Raw genomic sequence first — 17,741 nt, 5'->3', positions numbered from 1 at the left:
TATATATACACAATGGACACCATCGTTCTAGAATTATCAATATCTCATTATTATTCACATAATATTTCACAGATTCTAACCGCAGACTCTAACCTTGATAATAAATTTATAACTTAGTACCTACTAGCGACTAGATAACGGTATGCATAAATCATTTATAAGCTCAAACAATGGGATTTACTAGGGGATACTACGGGAATAGAATATATTGACTCATTTTACACTGAGCACTTTGTAAGTTGATACGCGTATTAATTAGCAACTTTCTATTAAATTGTAATAATTTCAGCAATATACTTAAAGACTAATGCACTAAATTGATATAACATGCATTTGATATAATATGCAAAATAATTAATACACATATCATGTATATGTTTACACGTATCGCCGAAGTTAAGATAAATCAACAGAAAGTTACTAGTTAGTACCTGTATCAAGTGCACGATATAAACTAGGCTACTAATATTGTCTGCTTATAGTGTTCTCGTTATTACCTTCTGATTGCAACGACGACGTAATTTAGAGATATGTCTTTCTCTTTGAGTGTGATTTTTCGTTTTAATTAACATAATAAAAATGTATGCCAGATTTATGAATGTTTTTCTTTAAAACTATAAATATTTTTAAGTATTTAAATAAGACATCAGTTCTATGTATAATAATGTACGAAAGAAAAATTTTTGTAATATAACTCAGAAGAACTAAGATGTAATAAATAATACAAATAATTTTGATATAAATTTCCCAATAAACAATTGTGTCATCTGTTTAAAAAACACACAGCGTGCAAATGTTTTCATCAACAATTTCAATTCATTACGATCGCCTATGAAAATGTTTTTACATCTTTAAAATGTCATAAATTAACGCACTTTACGGACACAAAGCTTTTCGTTGCTCTACGACTTAATAAGCTAAATGAAACAGAAAACCGGTATTGTCTTTCCATATTTCAAATTATTTTCCCTTTAATTATTTACTTGTCATTAGCCGCTATGTTACACGAGAATGTGGACGAGATGTTTCGTAAATTGCTCGCTGTCAATCATTATTTTGTGAACATATCATAGCAATTAATTCGAAAATCGAAAAAAAAAAGAATAATATACAATATTCAATTCCAAATAGATGTGAGAATCTCGATAAAAAGTCGAGAATAATTTGTACATTCGTAATTCTTATTCTGGAAATTCTTATTCAGATAAATTATCTCTTTAGCATGCTGCATGGCTCTGATTAACTTGATCGTTCAACGATCGATGCATTTAAGGATCTTGTAAGTTGACTAATTTTAGTCTTTTCTGATTCCGTTTCCTTCAATCGTAATAATTATCGGGCCAATTATTTTTAAACTGATGAACGATCGCGCGAAGTGTTTACTTTCTCAAGTGTAAAATCATCCACCGTTTATTACAACTATCAGCAAACTTATGAAACATCTCGTGGTCTATTCGTGTGAATTTTCTCTCTGTATACAGACTAGTAACATGTACATGATATATTATCTATGGCCGGTATTCATAATCGGTTCTATATTTAAGACTGTCTGAAATAATTTTAAGATGTCATAAGCCAATCAGAGGCTGGTGTATATACTCGCGATTCTTGTATGTAGGATCGTCTTGAGTACAGTCTTTAGATGTCATGAACTAATATTACAGAGCCACATTAGCATCTTAAGACATTACTTAAGAACGTCTTCTAATAAGAACGGACTATAAATACCGGCCGCAGAGCTGTAAACATTTTCAAATATTACTTAAAACGGTCTTAAAATAAGAACGAATTATAAATACTATCCTTATGTTCACCGCTTAAACGACTAGTGTATCATTGCACCCATATATAACTTTTTACCAATCGACTTATGTAACCCATACCCTTTTTATAGTCCTAGTTTTCTATCTTCTTAATAATATACAGTATATGCAAAAAAAAATGCGACTTTTTTTTAATCACTATTATGTTAGCTGAATATGACATAGTAACGCCATCTGTTGTATAATGGAAGCATCACTTTTAATATATTATAAAGTTGTAATAATAATTTTATATTTTTGTCAATCTCTCTCTCGTATATTAAAAATGTTCGATAAAAAAAAATATACGATTTGCTCCATATCCAAAATCTAATTCAAGAAATTTGTCAGCTTGTGAATTGCCACCGTTCCGCGTATTGTATTCTGTGTGTTAAAAAAAATTGGTACCTAATCAAATATCAATAAGTTCTCAGACAACACAAAGTGTCCAAAATCGAGACATATCTTTGGCATCTAAAAGACATCTTAAGAACGTCTTATGTCTCAAATTTGGACTTTGTATTATCAGAGTTCGTAATTCCTAGGAAATTAGGCGATATAATTGTTCACGAACAGCATGAACTCTTATTGGATTGGTCAATGGCAAGATTGTCTAAAATCCTGTCCACTCCATACAAAAAAATGACAGAAAGGAGGCAAATACTAGTTCAAACACACTCTCCAAAGAGTGGTTAAATTGGATCTTAAAACAATATCTCGGGCGGACTGAACGACATTTGATCACCGAACGCATATACGAACGGAACTATACAAAAATTGGGTATCTTGAAAAAAAAAGACATGTGATTTTGCTTAAGTAGTCGTGCAACTATTTGACAGTTTCAAATACTCGTACGACAGTAGATGAACTAAATATTTATGTTTTAATCAAATTTGTCCCCGGCTCTACTCATTTTATTTATAATAATTAAACCGATAATTGAAATATTAGTTGTAAGAGTCGCATTTTTTTTGACGCTTACTGTACTAATTATTGCAACGCGGAGACGATCAATCAACATTGACTTATCCACCATGATTACTCATGTTACTCTGAAGAATCGGAATCAGATTCGGCCGGTGCGTCGGGCGTTTCTTGAACTTCTGGCATGGTCTCAGGGATTTTCTTCGTGACCGTCGCCGTGACATACGCACCCGGCCCTTCACCTTGCGTATGCTCAATCCCTACCCTAAATAACGTTTGAGACAATACAGCGATACTTAACAAATAATATCAATTTAATATTAAATAAAAATTTTATATTAAATAAAAAGAAAACAATAAAAAGAAACAATTAGAGGAAACATTCGAATTCTCATCCGGGTGTCATGTCATCTTTGTTTAACATTCGATAAACAACAAAAGAGAGTGATACCTGGATGACACTCGGGTAAAAATCTGAATTCAGCGTAAATGGACTGTCTTCTTATAGGAATATCAAACGCTTATTAATTTTAATAATCGAATAATTCGTCGATAGATATACTGCAAAGGTTTGGAATTCTTGATATATAATTTATAATATTAAAATAATCTTTTTAAAAACTCACCTGTATTCGTGACGCGACAAATTGCGAACATACTTCTCTGGAGGCGCATCACTGTCACTGTTCTGGAGACTGACGCTCCTCGCAGTTGTATGAGATACTTGTGTCGCCGGCATTGTAAACTCTACGTAACAATATTCCGAGAGATTTTCAGGGATCTGATCGTAAGAGGTGAGGGCCATACGGCAAACCAGCTGATGCGTCGTGTACGCACCTAGAAATAACCGCAAATAACTGAAATTGGACGAGAGCCAGCAGCAATCATTTGGACGATGATTTGAACGTATATTTAAACCATTACGCGTAAAGCTTCTACTTTTATGCAGAATCTAAATATTCTTACGTTTAGTAAAGATATTGTTCAGACTTCCAGAATTCAGTTTTTTAGTTTTTTTAGTTCACAAAATAGAATAAAAAAAATAGTATAAAACAATATAAATATAATATAAAAATTTTTTACCAATGAAACAAGAAAAATTAGAATAATTTGTTAATCTCGACTGACGCTATAGTGGCAGTAGAAAAGCGTTAGTAGTAAGCAAATCAATTATTTTATTCGCTACTACTTATATTATTGTCTTACGTTATATTATTGTCTCGACTGTAATTGATCGATCGTTTATGTCTTACTGCTTAGATTTTTTTTTATATAGTTTAAATAAAAGAAATATATAGACAAGTACCTTGACCCTCTTTTGGCAACCTAGGCATCCTCCATACGATGGCGCGATGTTGATGCTCATATTTCGCCTGGCCGGAAGTTACTTCCATCAGCTGCGGTTCTAACGTATCGACAGCACCCAAGAATCTCTCGATACCCTTAATCTTCCCTGTTCTTCTATGTGCTGATTTTACCGAGCCATATCTGAAGTGTTTCTCCACCCTAAAGAGGTAGATCCAACACTCAGGTATAGGGAAGCGAACCATCACGTCTTCGCATGGTATTTGGCCCAATTTTCTGGATGCAAAACCAGGCACGAGAATGTCTGCTCTCAACTCCACCTGAAAACGCGTAAAGAGAGATCAAATGATGCAGCTACAATAAACATGTCACTATGAAAATTTGTTGCGCGTTGCAAGAATGAGAGGAATGAAAAGAAATTTCAACAAAAAAGTTTTACATAAAGCCCAATATAATATTTTTATAATAGAACGGAGAACAATACTATCTAATATAACAGATAGAAGAAAGATACGATGATGGTTAAAATCAACAAGAAGTTTTCGCTCTTATTTAAATACTATACGGAAAGTTTATTGAAGAAATGGAAACAGAGAAAATTACCTTGTTCCCGGTAACGCACATAACAGCTTTTAGCTGAAGCGGTAGTTCTCTATTTTTAGGCGGTCTTACGCGAAACCGCATCAGTTCAATGTAACATGCATCAGGCGGCTTGAACCTTAGAAGATATGTTAGTAAGGTATTAGTTGTAAAATAAATTTATAATTTTATGGTTTAAAATACACACGTTGATTAGTTAAAGGCAAAATTATGTTAGTGTCTCAAAATAAAGGTACCTTATATTATAAAGAAATTTAAGTCTATTATTATTAACGTTATAGCTTATTATTAGCTTATTTGTAATTGCAAAGAAGAAATTGTTAGAATTATTAATGCTTATTTGAAGAAAGTTACACTTATTGATTTTATTATTGTAAAGTACGTACTTTATTATCCTTGATTTTTCGTACTCGTCCTGCTGAACGCATGAATGGAACTCGACGTTCTCCAGGCGAATCCATTCTTCCGTTACGACGGGGATGATATCGTGTCTACCAACAACCTCTTTACCTTGTCGCCACATATCATTTATTCCTAATTCTATGTCGGGCATACCTAAACAATAAATTGAATTTCATAAAAAATCTAAATTGTAAGAACACAATTTTTCTATTGTGATTTTTTTTTTTTTTAATGTAGCGTAATATATTTGCAATTGCTGTGTGATATTTACCGGAAAGGAAACCCAGGAAGAAAAGACGAACGCGTGCGATTTGCTTGTCTACGTGACCCTCTGCGTTCTGCTCGACATACAGCTCATCCACGACTGTTACCTGAACTTCTTCCATTTTGTAAGTTAGAGCCCGATCACGATGCGCCGGTAACCTGAAGAGTGCTTCCTCGATAGCACAAGAAAATTGTTTCATGTCCTCGAAACATTGGGAACCAAGTTTGAATAACTGAGAGATCTGCACACATTATGGGATATGTACAGATGTGTTAATTGTACTGCTTGATATGTGTTAGAAATAATTTATATAAAGAACTAAAAAAATTTACCTGAGGTGCATGTTCGACAGGAAGACCCAATTTCTTCAAATCACTCCCAAACTCCTTGACGCCTTGATAATCCCCTTGAATAGCGTACGCTGCGAACTGGCTGAGTTTGTTTGTAAGTCGTTCCGCCTTCGTGACCTGGCCGGGTCGCACGCCAGGTCTTTCCTTATAGAAGATGTATTGTAGCTTCACTGTAAAGATCTTCCCGTATTGATCAAATTGTTGAGCGCCGATGTCCGATACCGAATAACAAGCGAGCAGAGGTAATTCTTGAAACGGATCTTTGTCGTCTTTATTATTGAACAACTGTAGACTCGGATTGTCACCCTGGTAAACCAGTTTGACAAAGATCTTCTTCCAAAAACGTTGCCCTGTGATTTTCTTTTTGTTCGGCTGTCGCAACTGCATCTCCCAACCATCGCCGGTATAAGTTATCCGCGGGAAATCCTCAAGCGGTTGGCTAACGTCCTCATCAAACAAAGGATTGTGATGGGTTTCCTGTGTGTGTGTGTGTGTGTGTGTGTGAAATAAAAAAAAAATATTTTATTCCACATATAGGACTTGATCAAATTTGTTGCATTTTAAGCACCGCAGTTCTTTCATACGTATTTATGCTCTTAATTTAATTAAAAAATAAAAGACAAGACCTGCGCGTAAAAATATATTTGGTTGATGGGGAAATAATTTAAAGTAACGCGGCATATAATAATTTATCCAATGCGAATACCTGAGAATCTGTCCTAGCCATTTCGGCTGTCTGTGCAGTCTCAGATACCACAGCATCCTGCGCGATTCCAGATTTATCGAAGGGATTGAAACGCGGCGAGGAATCCGCATACGCAGCGATTTGCGGACTTTTTGGCGGCGGTGCTAACGTAGGTACAGGTCCACCTTCTATTGCTGTTATCTGATCTCCTTCTTTTGGTCTAAGAGATAAATAGAGAACTCATTACCTATGCACTAATGTTAGAAATAGTATTATTATATTCTTGAATCTAACTGTGTACAGCAATTCAGACAATAATTGATAATTTCTCGATGTTATTTACTAAATATCTCACGATTAGCATCAGAAATAAATCAATTAAAAATTTCTCAATTTCTTTCTTTTTAGTCAGTAGCTGTAGCTTTCCTTAACTTACTTGATAAACACACTGAAATCGGGCCCCTCGTCCGATTCCGCAGACTCAGCTCTTTTTACTTTCGTATCCTGTGGTGGAGCCGTCATACTCAAGAAAGAATCAAAACCATCAGATTCTCCAAAACCAGTGATCGTCGCTTCCGAGCCAGCTGCTGATGAATCTCCCCAAACTGAAAAGAAAATGATTATAAACAGTTAAGTTAAAATATAAAGTTGCAAAAGTTGTTGCTTCGTATATACCTACCATCGCTGGAAGTGTCCATAGCGATTGGTCCGCCACCGAAGGCATCCAAGAAAGGATCTCCGCCATTGGTTTCTGGTTCGGCAGCCTTATCAAATTTGGACGCAAAAGCATCGAATGAGTCGCCAGTATCCTCGATCGCCTTCGTCGTAGCGGCGAAGTTATCCAATTGTTCTTCGGGCCTGTAAGCCTCGTTTCTAGGAAATTCTGTTCCAGGAGTCGGACTGGTGGAGATCAGGCCACTGCTGACCTCCTTGGTCGGTTCTCCGAAATCACCGAGTAGATCCGAGGCAAAGGCTGACTGCGTGACTTCCGATGGAGCAAATAAAGGCTGAGCTGCAGTTGCGAAGGGTGCGGACGTGGTTTCGACTATGCCGAAGGGCGTTGTCATGCTTGTATTGGTCATGGAGAAAAAGTTCGCATCAGCATTGGTAGAAACCTGTTCTACTCCTATAAAGCAATATATAGAATTATGTAAAATATAATAAAATTAAAGCAATGTAACATTATTCAGATGAATTGATGTTTTTAACTATTCTATTTCTATAAACGAAACAAAAAAAAGAGAAGAAATTTTCTAACCTTGAAAGAGTTCAGTAGCTGCTATCAACGTAGGTTGAATCGCAGGGACAGGTTCCGTGAGGTCCAAGACAGTACCAGACTGTTCAACGTCTGTTTCTATGACCGCGAAAGGGGTCGCAGAAGTCACTGAAGGCCGTTTCTCGTTACTAATAATATCTTCCGGATATTCCATTCCAAAGGTAGGCTGCGCTTGCGGTACCAGTGCCTCTTCGCTCATACTTGCGAAGGGATTGTCTTTGGTAGTGGTAGTCATCGAAACTCCAGTGATAAGACTGGTAGTATCCGTAGTGGTCATGGAAGTAGAGAAGATACCGGTCGAGGTGACTTCAGAAGGCGCATCAAAGAGATCCATGATGTCTTGATTTTTTGGCGGCTCAACAACTTTATCGTCTGGGATCAGATCCGGCACATTGCTGTCGACGTCCAGAAGATCGGCAAAGCTATGCTCCGGAGTAGGTGACGGAGAGTGTATCAGCGTGGGACTGGGCGTTCTAGTTGCTTGCAAACGATCCAGAAGATGGTTTGAGGTAGCGTCCATTGCTCCCGTAACTGATAATATCAGATCCTTCGTGTTCTTGGCAGGCGGTTGTACCGGTGGATGCGGTATCGGTGGTGGTTGTGGTCTCGGTGGAGGTGGTCTTGATGGCGGCGGTTTTCCATTCTTCGACGGAGGTGTTGCCGCTGGAGATGGTTGAGGCGGACTAACAATCGTCGTCGGTTGTTTCTCGGCTGTTGTCGTCGTCATCGTACCAAACAGATCTACATTCGTATTATCGGACGTGACGAAAATATTTGATGATTGGCTAGTGAAGACGTTGGTTGCTGGCGTATTAGTGTCGGCGATCGCTCCGAATCCAGTATCCGGAGCGGTACTTTCAATGCCAAAGGAGGCAAATGGATTAGTAGAATCGACGGATATTGGTGGTTCGTACGCTGTTTGGTCGCTGCCGAAATTTAAAAAAGGATTCTCGCCCGCGCCGGAAGCTGCCGCGTCGGTGAAATCTTGGAGGAAAGGATTAGAAGCCTGCGGGGGCAAACCGTCCCCCGGTTCCGTTGCATAATCGTCCATTAAGAACGGATTGCCACCCTTGGAATCCATGATTGAATTGATTCAAAAACTCCGATTACGAGTTAATTTTAACAATTGTTGAGCGAAATCTTTTAAACTGTACTTCCATAAAAATAGAATAAACTAATTTTAGTCTGTTTGTTTATACTCTGCGTGTTAGGCAGATATTTTTTGGTACAATTTTAATTCGTCAATTAACACAAGCATTTTTGGAAATTTCCCATTAGATTATAATATATGTAGAAATTAATTGTTGACGTAAGTATAGAGCATAAGGATTTAAGCTCTTTATATAGCTTCAAAAGAAATAATCAACTCGTATACTTAGTTCGATTAACAACAAGATATTCAAAAGATTGCTCTAAAGATTTTGAAAAAATAGAACTGTATATAACAATTGATAATATTACTTCATCAGTTCGGATTCGAGCAATTTCAGTTCGGTCCGCCCAGGCTCGATAGTAGCGAAGCTAGTATCGAAGGGATCCACGTCGTCGTCCAAAGTAAGATCTTTATTCTGAAGCGGCGTCAACACTTTGTCGCCGGGATCTTGTCCGTCTAAAGACAAAAAGTCTTGGGACTCCTTTACTTCGTCCGCTCTAGGATCGAAGTCGTCAATTTCCGGGACTGTCGATGCTACGATAGGTACCACCGTAGGTAGAACAATAGAGCGCGGTGGTGGTTGTTGAGGAATTTGCTGCAATTCACTCTCCAATATCTTCAACTCCGCTTTACCGGGCAGAATGTTCGTCGCGATGGAAGTGTCGAAAGGATCCGAATAGGAAATCTCCTCTTCCACGATAGGTTTACTCTCGATTCTAGGTGTCAGAGGTTTTGCGTCGACTTCGATTTCCGCATCCAAAATGCTCTCCTGCCTGTGGGGTTCTTGTCTTGGTATCACTTCCTCTTCGACTTTTTGTATCAGCGACGATTGTAGCTGCGCAAGTTTTAAATTGCTCGGTGTGACCGAGGTAGCCGTGAAGTCGCTCTGCCTTCTGATTGGTTCTGCGGTAGATCTCGGATCAAAGTCGTGATCGCTCAAGCTATGAGGCAACTTGGGTTCTTGCCTCAACAGTTCTGACTCAATGAGCTTGAGCTCGGTCTTGCCTGGCGCGACGTTATTGACGAAACTCGTGTCGAATGGATCGACATCTACTTCCTCGTCGTCTATTGGTAATGACTCTTCTATAGATTTCTGGGTATAGTACGGTGTCAGCGGTTTAGAGGGTAGTGTCTTCTCCTCTTCGGTAGTCGCGAGAAGGTCGGGTCTCTTTGACGGCGTCGGCAATTCAAACGCAACAGCTTTAGTTGGAGCTAGTTCGAGAACTTCCGGCCGGGAAACCTTTCTCTCGAGATTCGTTGGAGTCGCTTCGACCTTCTCGTCCTCTTCAAAGTTGACAGTAAACACTGGCTCAACTGGCGCAAATTGAACAGGCGCGGATGGTCTAGGTGGTAGCGGTTTTGTGGGTAGCTGCTTTACCGACGTCTCATCCTTCCTTGGATCAAAGTCATTATCGTCCTCGACGCAACTGTTGGATTGTTCACCGAGTAATTCTTTTTCTAAAACCTTGAGCTCTGTTTTACCGGGTGGAAGCTCTTTCACTGCAGACGTATCGAAAGGATCAACGTAAGTGATATCCTCAACAGGCGCTATTGGTTCGTCCGCCAATTGACTAAGATCAGTGGTCGAACCGCCTAACAAGTCCTTCTTTGATGATAGCAAACTATTATGCTCATCTTTCTGTTCATCATCTAACTTCAACAGGCCAGTTTCGTAATCTCTGTTAAAACCAGCGGGATCAGTTAACGATATGGATACTTCCGAGACAGGCAGTTCTTCAAGTTCTTTCTCGATAAATTTTAGCTCTGTTTTACCTGGTAATATATTATCCGCGAATGTAGTATCAAACGGATCAGCCTCGTCGACAAAGGTAGCCGCTTCGAAGCTGGCCTCAATTATCTCTGTTTGAAAATCGGTTGTTTCAGGCTCCTTCGTGGCAAATGGATCATCGGCTTCCTTGAGGCAAGTCGACTCATTTGGCGAGGCGTTTAAATCAAATTCAGCGTCATCCAAATCAGGAATTTCTTCTAAAATCGTTTTCTCCTTCAAAACTTCAAATTCAGAAATATCTAGTGGACCGTTCGATGTTTTCTCAGTCAAAGTTGCGTTCTCTTGAATAACTGTAGGAGTAACGGGGCTGACTGGTCTTGGTAGCACAGGCGGTAATTTCGTCAAGTCAACGGGAATATCGGGAAGATCGTTATCATCATCTAGTAAAGTCTTTTCTATTTCTGTCGGTTCGTTTACAACAGTTTCCGCCGACAGCTGTTCCGCCTCGTCAAAATCGTCCAACAATAGATCTTGTTGAATTCGAGGTCTCCTTCCCTTGGTGATCTTGCAAGTGCTTACATAGTCGATTCTTCCCGATAATACCTCAACAGCATTGCCTAAACTGACTAGCTTATTGCCCTTTTTATCGACTGTACGAAGAACCTTGTCGGCGTTGGTGGTGTCAAAGGGATCGTCCCCAGTCTCTTCCTCGGTCGGACTGTCTGGTATATAAGCTAATTGAACGTCGATGTTTTGAAGAACGTCGACGTAAGTGGTGTCGAAGATATCCTCATCGGCGGAATCCTCTTGCTCATCTTCGTCCTCTGGTACGTCTACAAAACCGTCCTCGTTAACGAGTGATTTCTCTTCCTTTGTTTCTTGACCGTTGATCTCCGGCGGTGCAGCTTCGATTGGATTACCCTCCTTGTCGAAGCCTACCCACCTCTTTGAGGATGATTTGTTGGAGTCCTCTTGCTTTGCTTCTTCTGGTTTCTTCTCTTCCAACGGCGCTTTTCGCTGGAAGAATGAAGTAGACTTTATCCGATCGAGGTCATTTTGAGTCTTCTTCAAAACCGAATCGACGCCAGCAGTCAAAGCCTGGAACTTTTTCCACTCGTCAGATCCGGTACCTTTGGCTGATTCGCCGGCTTCCTCGGCTTTCTGTTGGGCCTCTGCCCGCTCGCGCCGATAACGCTCGAGCTCTTCCGGATCAAACTCCTCCTCCTCCGCTCCCTTCTTGCCCTTCTTCGGCTTTTTCTTCTTCTTCAGCCCCTTGGCTAACTTGTGCATCCTCTAAGACCTACTGTAGTGCGTGAGAGGCTCCTGAAAATAAAAATCCAGATTATTGCATAAAAATATGAAATTTATTTACAATCTATGAAGAATATATTTCTCCAGCGATAAACATGATTAAAACATTTTTGAAAAAAAAAAAAGATCACTTTTGTTATATTTTTACAATTATACTGTGCAATTTCATGAATAGATGATGCAAAATATTCTATATATTCTAGGACACACACATACACAAGTAATTAAAATTTCTTAATTATTTCTAGATAATTAAGACACTACGTTTTAAAAATCATGGAGTCATTAGACTATAGTAATTTACATCTCCGAATAGAGAGTGACAATGCGGGATCATTGCTAAAAGAGGCCAATCGATCGTAGTGCAGTAACCGAATGTTTTTCTCCCTGGTCCTCAACTCAATTCCGTTCGACAAGCAAAAATAGCGACCGGTCGAAATAAAGGCGAAATATTTCTAGGAGCATTTCTCGGAGATGTGCTCTACGAATGACATCTAACTTCCTCACAAATGACTTGCCAGACCTGTCAAAATCGTCGAAGACAGTTAAAACTTTATATAGAAAGCGGATAAATTAGATTTTCGCCGAGAAACGTAGTTCTTTACATTTCGTCATGGAATTTCAACATTTTCATATTTCCGTTGTATTTCAATGACGTTGACTTGCGGTGAATTCGATAACAATACATTGCACATTTTACGATAATGGCTGAAATCGTACGTACATTATTACGCACTATGCGAACGTAAAATTAATAGTTTACAAATGTTTTTAACCGTCTTATTATTTTTATGTTAAGTTAGAGACAAGAGTGCATCGATAGATAGATTACAAGCTATGTACACAACGCCCTGATAAGCTTATAATCGTGTGACACACGTGTATATTTGCATTTTAATCGATATACACCAAACTTGCAGGTGTCGATAGAATTTAATTAATATACCAGCGTGTGGTACAGCAGCGGATCATCAATAAAACGATAAATATGTAGTATAATACTTTCTATTTTCGATGTTCTCGCATGGCGAGCTTCGAGAAAAAATCGTAAACTAAAATGCGTCAGTTGATAGAGGAGGTACGCATAGTAAAGAGGATGGAGGATAAAATGAAAATGATCCTCTCGATCATAAACTCTTAAATGTGACACTTTTGTCTTTCGTACGTGACCTACGTGCTATAGCACTACTCTTTGGCGACGGTAAGAGCACCCTTTTACACGCACAAATCCCTCGGCGTAGTTAGGTTTTCATCATGGGTCGCCGAGCAATTCCGGCTATGAATTAGATCTGGTCTGCAATATAGTGATGCACACATACGTGTTTATATGGTGTGAAGAATTGGCGTATATGTGTGTCATGAAATTATAATCGATATGCGAAAAAGCAAACGAGCAGATTCCAGCAACAAAAAGAAATTTCTTTGGTAATGTACTCAGCAAATATTTTTATCAAATATTGTTATACCGCAATTAATGCTAATCTATTAATACCAATTATTAGATTGCAGTCTAAATTTTAAAGTAAAAGCAGCGAGCAATCAAAATATTAAAATTAAATATAAATCAATTTGGATTTTTGTTCTTGTATAAGTAATTTAAAGAAAATGTTTACCAGAAAATGTTGAATTGCCACTTACATAATAGATATATTTTCGTTGTATTATGTGCGAATACAACAAAAAGTAGTACATAAAATAATCTAAGGAAAAAAGAAATATCCAGTGGCGAAGGCCATAAAGAATTTCTTAAATTTCAGGGTAACGTTTAGGTCAAACCGATTCCTGTTAGACGTTCTAGATTACAAAGCGATCGACAGTGACTTATGTCGGCGTCTCTTTTGCTTCTTCTACATAGCCAAATGGAAATAAATTATACATATCATGAATGTTTAATACACTTTGACTCATTTTCGTTAATTAAAGATCCAAATGCTCTATCTGTTCCTATTTCGTTTGTCAAATAGCATTTCTTTAGTATCGTTCATGAATCGATATTATCGATAATCATATGCAACACAAGATACTTCAGAAATGGAGACAGTACATGACATCTTCGATAATAGAGATGTTATTTGGATTTTGTATAATTGAGATTACAATTAATGCTTGTTAATGAAAGAAACTTAATTAATCAATTGACTTTTTTAATTAATATGTTTGCATAATATTATTAGTAATACGTGAATTACATTAGTTGTCATTTATTTACTAAATCAAATTAACATAAATATGTTTACTTAAAACTTTTCTACAAATTATTAAAAAAGTATCTTTTGACAATTAATATAATATGCTATTTTTTTAGAAATTAAGTAACAAATTATAAATTACAAGTGCATATTTTTAGATGTAATTTTAAGGCGTAGATTATGCCTTAAAATTACATCAGATTTTCCAAATAACATTTTTTTAAACTTTGATCGCAAAGAATTATTTATAAGGCGACATGATCGTGAGTGGAGAAACAAATAATAAATATTTGTTTGCAGTTTTATATGTAAAAACGTTTAAATACGCGTACATTGAAGTTTGCAAAAACTCTTTTTAAAATTTAAAACAAATTATATATTTGTCACATTAAACGTCAATGTCATTGTACTTAAGTTTGTAGTGTACAATTTTATCAGATTTAAATCAAATGGAAAACAATAATTATAGAGCTAATGAGAGTATAGCACAGACTACGATGTGCAGAATCGTGTAAAAACTTTATCAGATTTTTAATCAGTATCGAATACGGGACAGTTAGCGACTCTATATTGTGTCATGCATTTTTTCAAATTATGAGCATACAAAATAAAATGTAAAAAAAGTTTATAGAAATTATTTAAATGTTTAGGAAAAAGCATAGAGAGTAGGACAAAGTAAAAGCTATCTCTTCATCGGATAATATATCGTTAAATTTTACTCATTATTTAATTAGGTCATACCGTCAACGAAAAGATTCGAATTCAATATCCAATTGCAGTTGTCATAAAGCTTTATATTAAGTAAAGGTAGCGTATTAACTGTAACGATATCTCTCAAGGGCTCTGCCAGCACTTATATGCACCTGTCACTTACACATTCTACCTGAAGTCTGTCACGAGATTCCTGAATAAAGGAAAACTTGAGAGTATAATATTATATTAATTTCGATTATATCTCGTTCCTCGATTGTAATTTCGGCAGTTACACGGTACAATAATAAAAAAAAAAACGGCTAACAATATGAACATGTCTATTTTATATGTCTATAAAAATTTATCTTAAAAGCTTATAAAATTGATCTTAATATATATTCTATCATTTGTTATAAAATACTATATATCGACACTCCATCCTTTTATGAGATTTTTAAAAAAAAAAAAAAAATAAGTAAATATTTTTGGTATAAAACATCGGAGCGACTTGCAATGCGACAAAATTCCGAGAAACGCAACTTTTCACAAAAGAAAAGTAACAAGTTTTCGAAAATATGAGATAATACGCAACACGCGACGATAAAAATCAATACTCTATAAACGCAGTACTTAAAGAGAAGCTGCTAAACGTGTCTTTCCTGCGGTGCAGTCGATCACCGGGACAAGATGGGGAAACGCAAACTGCCGAAGACCACTTTTCCTGCACCGTAATCGATCAGGTCTTCTAAGTCTCATTGCAGTTCATCGTGTATTAAGTCTTGCCACAGTAGTCGCTGCTGTGTCAGTCACATTCATCGAGACACGGGGGACTGCGGGCGTCTCAAGAAACACGCGAGTGCTACGCCGAATCTAATTTTATCTCCACCGAAGGGGGTTTGAAAGCAGCGCTATGCCGATATAATTCGTACTTTGCACGCAGATTTTAAAGGTTCAATAAATAAACGTTTCAGCTTCTATAGAGAACAATGAATCACGCTGCACGGCGTTTATGATTTCAATTTCTCAAGATCTCTCCAAAGGCAAGGATTCGTATAAGCAACTTTATAAGACATTTCAAATTGTTGCTTAACTTACGTTTGCAAATGCAAATTTAACTCCGTACAAATTAAGCACGCTCGAGAAACTGAAAAAAGGTAAAGAATAAAATTTCTTAATCCCATCCTTTCTATATAGCATCCCAATAAAATAATGACTAGTCCCTAGGAATATATCATCAAGTAATATCGTATAAATCAAACTTAAAAGTCAATTATGAACGTTCTTTGAAGCTAATGCTGCTAATAGGAGGCCAAAGGAAGATTAAAAGAAAGTAGATATATGAAATCAGATGAAATACGTAAGTGGCGTTAACTTCTCGTGCACCATGCACGGAATTATCCAAAATATAACACTGAATTAGCCCGATTTTTCTTTCCTAATTTCCATCTAGGACGTCTATTACTATGTAAGCTACACACATCATGAGAGCCACAAACCATCGACTTGCGGCGACATTAATTAAACGTGCAACTAGTAATCGTGTATATTCCATGATGGCATTCAACAACGCGTCCAAGATTATCTAAATTCCATTTAGAATTATAGCATACGCGTTTCGTATCTAATCTAATCGCGAATAAGTGGACGAAGGGCTATTTTCGATTTGGAGCGGAGCTAATAATGCGCGTAATGACAATTACGCGTCGGAAGTAACGGCATGAGAGCAACGAACAGAGTTACGGTCGCCTGTTGCGAAGACGAAAAATTGTGTGAATCTACGAAAATTATATGCAACTTGTAAATGTCGCTGCGCGATTACAGAGGGATGCCGGAGTGGCGATCAATCCGGTCGAATATGCGAGAGCGCCCGCCGTCCACCGGGGGGGGGGGGGGGGGTGGCACCCTCGTCCGCCTTTCGGCGGCCGCTACGGCTAAACCGAGGTCGTGCAATACTTACGATTTCAGCCTCATCAGCCGCGTTGATACGACACACATTTTTTTCGCGTCATCCCGCTCGACTTAGGTCCCGGGTCGCGGCTCGAGGTAGTTCGGTACTCGCAGCCGGCGTATTTGATCCGTGAAAGAAGAACGACGACGACGACAGTAGCGATGTTGGCGGCGGCGGTGGCGGCGGCGGCGGCGGCGGCGGCGGCCGCGCCGGATGCGGAAGATTGGATAGACAAGAAGTCAGAGGTAACGAGTTACGGAAATGAGTTATTAGCTGGGAATGGAGCGTCGGCTGCGGTGACGGTGAAGGTGGCGGCGGCGGCGGCGGCGGCGGCAAGCGTCGATAGAGACGCGAAGGCCGTGCCGAAAGCGAAGGCGACTCACCTCGTACTCTCCTGCGGACCGAGCTATTTTCAGCATCGATCCATTTCCATCGGAGAAGAAACATGCGCGCGGCCACACCACCCACCGCCCCCGGCGACGGTAGCGACGGCGGCGGCCCCAAAGAATTGACGGCGTTTCCTGTCAAAGCGACGGAACCGCGGTCGACAATGTTCAAGGGTGAAGGGTGATAACTGGAAAATCGCGATATCATGTAAGATCCAATAATGATGCCAGGGATTGAAGGACAGAAATCATCTATTATCTAGTTCAGAAGGCAGCTGGATTTCTTTCACTTATTTCAGCGAACCTTCATGAATTGTATTATTATATCGAAATATGATAGCTGGAATGACGGTCTGGCAGTGGCGCTGTGGGATAGAAAAAGATGATGTGCTCAAATTTGTAAAAAAAAAAAACAATGCACTCACGTTATAATACCAAGACTAAAACTTTTCTTCACTTTTCTTCATTAAAAACGATATAATCATAACCTGACAGCGATCCTTTAATTGGGACGCAACATGACGGTATACTTTCAATTGTGTAAAAAAATAATTAGCTTCATAATGCCAAAGTTGAAATTTTTTGTGACGATAATTTATACAAAAAAACGTAAAAAGATGGTAATCTTTTGCTGCTTGCTGATGGAAAAATAGCTCTGGGAGCTGAAGATTACGCTGGAAGTTCTCGACGAAACGTCCTGAAAGATCGTTGTCAGATTATAT

At 38.3% G+C, this 17,741-nt stretch overlaps 1 protein-coding gene across 1 annotated transcript; it reads right to left on the bottom strand.

Annotated features, from left to right (window-relative positions):
• Positions 1 to 744: 744 nt before the first annotated feature.
• Positions 745 to 16,805, bottom strand: LOC108755636 (protein stoned-B-like). Its single transcript, XM_018498750.1, has 13 exons — positions 16,643 to 16,805; positions 9,072 to 11,815; positions 7,593 to 8,704; positions 7,014 to 7,460; positions 6,771 to 6,939; positions 6,356 to 6,554; positions 5,632 to 6,126; positions 5,306 to 5,540; positions 5,019 to 5,187; positions 4,636 to 4,750; positions 4,034 to 4,352; positions 3,354 to 3,564; positions 745 to 2,992 (listed from the first exon to the last, which is right to left on the bottom strand). The coding sequence occupies exons 2-13, from the start codon at positions 11,780 to 11,782 to the stop codon at positions 2,851 to 2,853; spliced, it is 6,324 nt and encodes a 2,107-aa protein (XP_018354252.1). The 5' UTR covers positions 11,783 to 11,815; positions 16,643 to 16,805; the 3' UTR covers positions 745 to 2,850.
• Between the last annotated feature and the right edge of the window lie 936 nt (positions 16,806 to 17,741).

This window comes from Trachymyrmex septentrionalis, unplaced genomic scaffold (genome assembly GCF_001594115.1).
Source record: "Trachymyrmex septentrionalis isolate Tsep2-gDNA-1 unplaced genomic scaffold, Tsep1.0 scaffold9, whole genome shotgun sequence".
NCBI lineage: Eukaryota > Metazoa > Arthropoda > Insecta > Hymenoptera > Formicidae > Trachymyrmex > Trachymyrmex septentrionalis.
This window is presented reverse-complemented; position numbering and strand designations above follow the sequence as displayed.